This window comes from Schistocerca cancellata, chromosome 7, assembly GCF_023864275.1.
Source record: "Schistocerca cancellata isolate TAMUIC-IGC-003103 chromosome 7, iqSchCanc2.1, whole genome shotgun sequence".
NCBI lineage: Eukaryota > Metazoa > Arthropoda > Insecta > Orthoptera > Acrididae > Schistocerca > Schistocerca cancellata.
In genome coordinates this window covers 286054433-286061978 of record NC_064632.1, presented here as the reverse complement: position 1 = coordinate 286061978, position 7546 = coordinate 286054433, and the positions used below count along the sequence as shown (strand labels likewise).

The 7546-nt window shown below is 40.1% G+C and overlaps 1 protein-coding gene across 1 annotated transcript; it reads right to left on the bottom strand.

Moving 5' to 3' along the window:
* Window positions 1-1739: 1739 nt before the first annotated feature.
* On the bottom strand, window positions 1740-6972 carry LOC126092107 (ornithine decarboxylase-like). The gene is made up of 10 exons (XM_049907538.1): window positions 6716-6972; window positions 6019-6198; window positions 5613-5797; window positions 5374-5470; window positions 5086-5162; window positions 4779-4951; window positions 4377-4674; window positions 3589-3840; window positions 3267-3475; window positions 1740-3144 (listed from the first exon to the last, which is right to left on the bottom strand). Exons 3-10 carry the CDS (start codon window positions 5700-5702, stop codon window positions 2910-2912), a joined length of 1431 nt encoding a protein of 476 aa, XP_049763495.1. The 5' UTR covers window positions 5703-5797; window positions 6019-6198; window positions 6716-6972; the 3' UTR covers window positions 1740-2909.
* Between the last annotated feature and the right edge of the window lie 574 nt (window positions 6973-7546).

Here is a 7546-nt window from a genome sequence, read left to right as displayed (position 1 = left end):
TTTAGTTCCATTTTCCTAAGGGGCTTTAAAATAAGAGGAAAAAATTTTAAAAAAAGATGATAGAGCACTCGCCCTCGATAGGCAAAGGTCCCGAGTTCGAGTCTCGGTCCGGCACACAGTTTTAATCTGCCAGAAAGTTTCAAATCACACTCTGTTTGACTTTTGACTGAAGTCGCCACCCTACAGGTTTATACTATCAACCACGGAGGAGAAATACGCCGTCTAAGCCAAGTAATGGTGATCAGGCAGTGTATTGTTACGTATGTATCCTGAAACTCCGCACGTTATAATTTTTCGCTGCTGATGCATAGCTACCGTATCTACACTATCTGATCAGAAGGATCTGGGCACCTGTATGTGGGCATTAATGCGGGGTGTGTCTACCTTCGCCAGTTTGAACTCTGCTGAGGACACCATCAGTGAGGGTGTGAATACCTGTGGAGGAATGGCAAACCATTCTGCCTCAAGTAATGTTGGAAGCTGTGGGATCTCTCAAACCAGTTCCACTGGGAGTTTTATTTTCGCTCAGCTAAAAGACTTTTTGCGCCATGTGTCCGCAGAGAATTCTATGAAGAAGACAGACTTATTCGACGACAACGCCTTGGCCAAGGTGATCATAGTCTCACATAAGGACACCATATTCTCTAAGGGATGACTGAAACTAATTCCTGTGGAGAAACTGATTTAGAAAAGCTGTCATATATCAATTACACCAACTTCATTTGGTCTATGAAAATGCTTTCTCCTGTCATTACTCATTGTAGGTAATACGATCAGTTACTTCTATTACTGTAACTTGCTAAGGCTTGGTGATATTTACAGTCTGAATCCTGCATAAGAATCGTGTGCCAGAAAGTATATTTCTTTACAAGCTGTAGCAATTTCATTGTGTTATCTCTCGAAAAATCATACAGCCATAGTGTCTATCATTACCGCAATCACAAAAAAGAAAGAAAAGAGAGGCGCAAGGACTACAATTTTGTCATCTACGAGAACTTATACGATGAAAGAACTTCAGAATATTTGTAGCCACGGAACACTACAAAATGAAACTCATTCGGTAAAAAGTAGTATAATCGTTTCTATTTTTGAACTGTGTTCCAGGTTTCACACAATACATTTTCGCAGTTATCATAATAACCATAAAGTGATATTAAATGCAGTGTGTAGCCTCAGAATATTGCGTGACAGAGGACTGTTCTCTAAGATCCATCTAATATAATTCATTAAGTTGTCTTCCACGTAGATTTCAATTGCTATGTGTGTGACCAGACGGCAATTATCATTTACATGTACCCTATTCTTATGCGACGTGTGTGCGTTATGGGGTCTTGATGGAAACCATCTCTGCTTGCGAGGCCAAGAATGTAGTACTTGTCTTTTCCATTGTCCTCCACATCTGCTGCCTTTATCCAGTTATATGCAATACAGTTAGCATTGCTTCTGGAGTTAGCTAATTTTACACTGGTGGTTTTCACTGTTTTGTCACTATCACCAATCCGTTGCGATAATTTTTCAGTTTGGATGAGAAGCCAATGTGTCTCCTTAATTCTTAACTTTAATCCACTAGCACCCCATTAGCTGCCTAGTGCTGTTGTTACGACAAGCATTTCATAGAACATTGGTTTACGCATGAGGAGAAATTTTATTGGATGCCTCTTAGTATGATCGTCACCTTGCTCTGCTTCCATATAGCACTCATTTGGGAGGAACAGGGTTAATGCAAAATATAACAAATATTATTTTAAACAATATTATTTATTATATAAGATTGTATACAAAAAAATAACAAATTCAAGTGAAGAAGCTGCCTCTCCACTTATTCAACCATAACAACACTTTTCGATTAAAATCTGTTGGCTCAACACCTTATGTCACCCAAATATCACTGAAGACAAATGCATTTGCTAATATACTTGTTAGTGAAGAAACATAATTCATCTATTAACAGTATAACACCATACAGAGACTTGAAACATATTTCTAAGACAAAGTTTTCAGCACTTGACAGTGCTGGTTATGGTGACCTTTTCTCTAACAAAAGCTTTCGGAAAGACTGTCTCTAAATAAACTACCACTAAATTAACAAATTTACATGGAGTTGTTTCATTCCTCTGCATACAAGTTTTACGTGTGAATTGTTTCATTTAATTGAAATTATTATATATTCTACCGTAACAAGTTAGCATTTGACATGCATCGTATCATACACCTCAGTATTAAATTTTTATTTATTTGTTCTGGTTCTAATAACGCATCTGCTGCTAATGTGCTGAGTGTATAAATACATTATTCTCTGGTTGGGCCTAAATAAAGGCAATTTATGCGTTTACAGTGAGAGCTCAGCTGACAGCTGTGTGCCTGAAATGACTCTGAAAAAACCTTGATATTTTAAGTTATTCTGAGATTCATTTTTTAGTCTCTTAACCAAATTTCAGGCATTGAGCTGCAGTACACAAAATATTTTTAATGGACGTAAGCTCTTCCTGTCACATCTCACTTAACAAACAGTGGACTGATGTCATATGCTTTGCCACATGCAGCTATGTCTAAGTGGGAACTGTACACCATACAACCATGTAACGTGCTGCAGTAGAATCATTTGATCTAAGCATTATATCACTCAACGTCCACTGTACTTGTATTTAAATAATATATATTCTCAGTATTAATGCTTCCATTTTGGTACACTGTGCATAGGTATTGTGTTGTATCGCTGCCCCAAAGGACAGTTTGTCAGTTCTTGCATTCAGTCCTATTCACAGTAAGATATTGGCGCAAAATAAACAGCCACAGGAGAAAATTGCTAAGTTGTTTCCAGTTTACGGTATGGAAGGGGGCGGGACAGAACAATAACCCAGCACAATATCATTTATTGTCACTGAGGTGCATGATGCATTTACTTGATCCTAATTAACATGTCCCATCTGAAGCAATGGATATATGATGCTGGAGCCCACAGTTGAATGTGACATGTGATCATCCACAACCTCATCATCAGAAGATGAAACAGGCATATGGACTTCATCCCACTCGTCAATGTTGCCTTTACCATCTATCGATAGCCCCAGGTGTAGATTTGCTGGTATGTTTCCAATAACAAAATGTTCTTCTGTCATGGGAAGTCGGTCTTTGAGCAGCAGCCTATATGGATTTACAGAAACAATCAGTTTAGCTATAATAACAAATCAATCTTGAAACACATATAGATATTTGCGAAACTTTGCAACTATCCTCAGATTCTGGCAATAAAAAACTTTACTTACCAGCCTTGGGCATCAATCACAGTATGCACTTTGGGAACAGGGAAGCCGTTGAATGGAGACGCCACAGGCAAAGTGTAAGCACCCATATTCTCAAAAATCAACCAATCTCCTATGTCCAGCTCTGGCAGCAAAGTAGACTCAACTATTTGATCCAGGCCATCACAAGTTGGTCCCCAGACAGAACAGGGACGCATTTTAGGTCCAGGTGCCTTTAAAAGGGAAATCATGTTTTGAGCACTTAGCTCTTTTCCTTTCATTTCTTAATTATGTCAGTGTTACATGGCATGTGAGTAAAATAATTCGCAAACATTGTCAGACTTACTTTGAGAGGAACTGGTGTCACTTTCATATGGTCATACAGAATACAATTAAAACTGCCATACAACCCATCATTTACATAGTACATGACTGATGTGATGGATCCATCATTTGGATTGATAAGTTCTCTCTTGGAGTGAACGTTTGTAGCAAGTGTGTAAGCTGAGGCAACGTAATAACGTCCTGGTTCTGCAATTATGTGAACATCTGGCTCAGGAAAGAAGTCTCCGAGAGCACTGTTCACCACCTCTGCAATCTGGAAATATGGAAATAACCTTGAGACACACAATACAATATTCAGTTCCACTAAACAATCATTAGTTTATTCAAAATAAAATAGCACAATGAATGTACTGCATAGAAGCAGGAAGCAACTGAAGATTCTCAAAATGTGCTAAGATTTCATTATTTTGATTGGTGTTATCGGTAATGTCAGTCCTCTTCATGAGTATCCATTGTCAAAAATTATATACGTGCAGTAACATAGCAGACTTTGCTAATCGTATCTCTCAAAGTAACAAGTTGCTTGAAAACGATGCAAGCATTCCAACCATCCAGAAATGTATACCAGAAGTGTGAAATTAAATGAGACAAAACGGTAGTAATTGGACATAAAGAGTTACAAAATCTAACAAACTGAAAACAACGTGAAGTAATGGTCTTACTAAAGACAATACACTTTATATTGCTACTTTACTGTAATAATTTAAGTATCTATCCATTACGAAGATGAAATCAGAAGTGTTAGTTTGTGTTGCCTCGTAAGAAGAGAGCTAAAATTCCTGACGTTACCTTGTCTAAATGAGCACCCTTGTTGCCAGGATAGCCACCACCAAGATCAAGCAAACTCATGGAGAAGCCAAGAGCTGACCCCAGATCAAAAAGTCTTCGAGCAGCAGAAATAGCTTTGTAGAATACTGGTGGATCGTCACAGCCAGAGCCGACGTGGAAACTGATGCCCACAATGTCTAGACCCAACGAGTGAGCCAATTCCATCAGGCGTGGTGCATCTGATTCTGGGTCACAGCCAAACTTATTCCCAAGCTGGCACTGAGCAACGGCAGCGTCATACCGGATACGTAGCACCAGCCTAAAACATGGTTGACAAGGAAAATGTTTTTAGTGTTTACGTACAAATACCAGAAAAATTTGTCCGTAAGTACGGAAAGTGGATTCCGATTGCAGTTTACTCACTTGGCAGCAGGATATAGGCTCTTTATTTTGTGGAGCTCACAGTCACTGTCGAAAGTCATCAGATCAACACCTACAGCTGCTGCGTGGCGAATGTGCGACGATGGTTTTGCAGGGTTTGCGAATATGATGTGGCTTGGGTCGACACCAACGGAAAGAACTCTGTCAATTTCAGCCTGTAACAAAGTAATATGAGTTCACTGAAAACTATTTGGTGTGTTTGTCATGTATTGTATTGCATCTTCTGTACACTTAATAATGCAAAATAAATTCTTGTTTTTTAATAGGTGTGACAGAAATGTACACTCACCTTTGAAGCACAATCGAAGCAAGTTCCAAGTGCAGCCAGCACCTCAATCACAGTGAGGCTATCGTTGCATTTCACCGCTGCAAAAATAAAAGTAGTAAGTAACTCTGTTACTCATAATTATTTTATACTGACGAATGACAGTAGAAAGCATTTCCATAGATTAACTGTAGTTGATGTAACTGATATCTGACATCTTTTCAAAATTATTTTCTTAACAGAAATCGATTTCAGTCATAACTTAGAGAAAACACAGTCTTACTTGCTACTATTGCTGAGAGGGAAACCTACCATAATAAGGCTGTACCCTCGGCATTTTAATTTTCCATTCCTTGTGTTTGTTTATGATGTCACCAACGTCACAGACATAGAATGCTTCTTCTTGAATCTACAACAAAAGTTATTCACACTGTGAGTAGGATATAGACTTGAAGAGCTGGCCAGTCAATAACATCTCCACTGAGATGGAAGTATCAAAGTTCATGGACTCACAAGGTATTTACCATACTTAAAAAGTCGTCTTTACTTACTCCTGACTCTGCAATATCCTTTATGATGCTCCAGACGTTTGAACTGGCATCCATAACATGAATACGTTCATCAAGTTTACCCAACTGCATGATGGATGTTGTTTGAATCAGGGGTAGGTGATACTTGGGCGAAGGTATGACCGATCAGTCCTCGATTTTAGGAAAAGCTGGTTGGAATAAGCAAACTGTAAAGAGAGAAAAATTCAGTAGAGTGCCATGTACTGAAGTAACTAATTTTAAAGCAATGTGTCTCACTGACTAAACCCAAATAACAGAATGTTTCTATTTTAATGACTGTTCTGTTCCAAAATTCACGTAATTTCAGAACAAGTGTGTTCAGCAACACACACACTAAAGAGGAAAGTTTAAGAGTATTGAACAGTGAGATGTACTGAAAACTACTTACGAGGCAGCCCTCAGTCAGTTTGTACTGAAGGCAGAATAAATAGGATGAGAGATTCTTGTTGGCCTGTCAGAAGAGTGGTACCCAAGGCGGTTCACCGTTTAGGTACAGTCGGCAGCTGGATTTGTATAAGAAGAAACCTGTTGCTGGGCCCTGACGCACTTGAGCACAGGTTACAGCACCCTGTGAAAGAATCATCACAATTAAACCAGTGCGGTTTCTGCATCACAACACACTACCTGTTCCATAGTAATGTTACCACACGTAAGTTAATACTACTATTACAGCACAGTCCAAGCACATAGTCTCAGGTGTTCAAAATGGTTCAAATGGCTCGGACCACTATGGGACTCAACATCTTAGGTCATAAGTACCCTAGAACTTAGAACTACTTAAACCTAACTAACATAAGGACATCACACACACCCATGCCCGAGGCAGGATTCGAACCTGCGACCGTAGCAGTCCCGCGGTTCCGGACTGCAGCGCCAGAACCGCACGGCCACCGCGGCCGGCTCTCAGGAGTTAAGGCACTAACTCAAAGCAATAGAAATAGTGAAAGGAACGTGTCTACCTGACAATCAAACTTTTTCCACTGACCACCTACATCCAGACAGCAACTACCTTGTTGTAGCGACACGTTTTTCATAAAGACGTAAGCTTGTAGGAATGACTTTAGCGTAAGTTTAAGATCGCTTACCTCATTAATGTGCAGCCCAGGTTGCACATTCAAAGCTCGTGAACACATTCACTAAGGCCGTTCGCTATACTTTCCATACACCAGGCAACTGGTGTGAGACTATGATTTTCTCGGCAGTAGTGACCAAATTACGGTCGTCGAGTAACTCTGTTTCCTACACAGAGCTCCCTCCGGACACTAGGCGTAAAAAGGCCTTGTAGCTTCCACAAGCGTTTAGATTTCGATGTCCGTAAGTGGACACTGGTGATCTCGACAGAACAGAGCTGCCCTTATATACACTGGAAAACACGCCAGGGGCAGTGGGGATCAAATCTTATCAGGAAAGTGGCGTTACGGGCCAAGAATGGACTCCAGTCGGTTGTTCTTCCCCCGCCCCACAGGTGCCCGTATTTCGGGATGACGTGATCGCTATTTTTACTCGGTGTCCGTCATTAATGGACGGAGCTCCTATCTCTTCCATCAAGAGTGGCGAGCAGCTGTGAGAACCGTGATAAAAGTCGTATGATCGCGTAGCCGTTGCATAACTACCGCTGAGCACATTGCCACCTCGATTCCGAGGTCACTTGAACCGTGCAACAGTTCCAAAAGACGAAAAATTTTTAATTATGGATGTTTAGATGGGAATGTGAAATCTGTTTTGTCGGAAGAGCAATGTACAATCATCGCACCTGTAATATATTTCTGTGCTGTCATAACGAAGCCGGAGCTTCATGAGATCGATTAATTCAACTACCATAATGCATGATAGGTGAAAGATTGCATGAACAGCTGCGAGAGATGATCATTGTCTCATAACAGCTGGAATTATTTCTCCACTACTGCATCATATGT

Bases quoted from the DNA above. Each gene is read 5' to 3' on its own strand.
- LOC126092107 (XM_049907538.1), bottom strand. From the start codon at position 5,702: ATGCAGTTGGGTAAACTTGATGAACGTATTCATGTTATGGATGCCAGT. The intron at 5,163-5,373 runs GTAGGTTTCCCT...TTATTTTTGCAG, and splicing joins GAGGGTACAGCCTTATTATG to CGGTGAAATGCAACGATAGC. The intron at 3,476-3,588 runs GTAAGTCTGACA...TCCCTTTTAAAG, and splicing joins TGACACCAGTTCCTCTCAAA to GCACCTGGACCTAAAATGCG.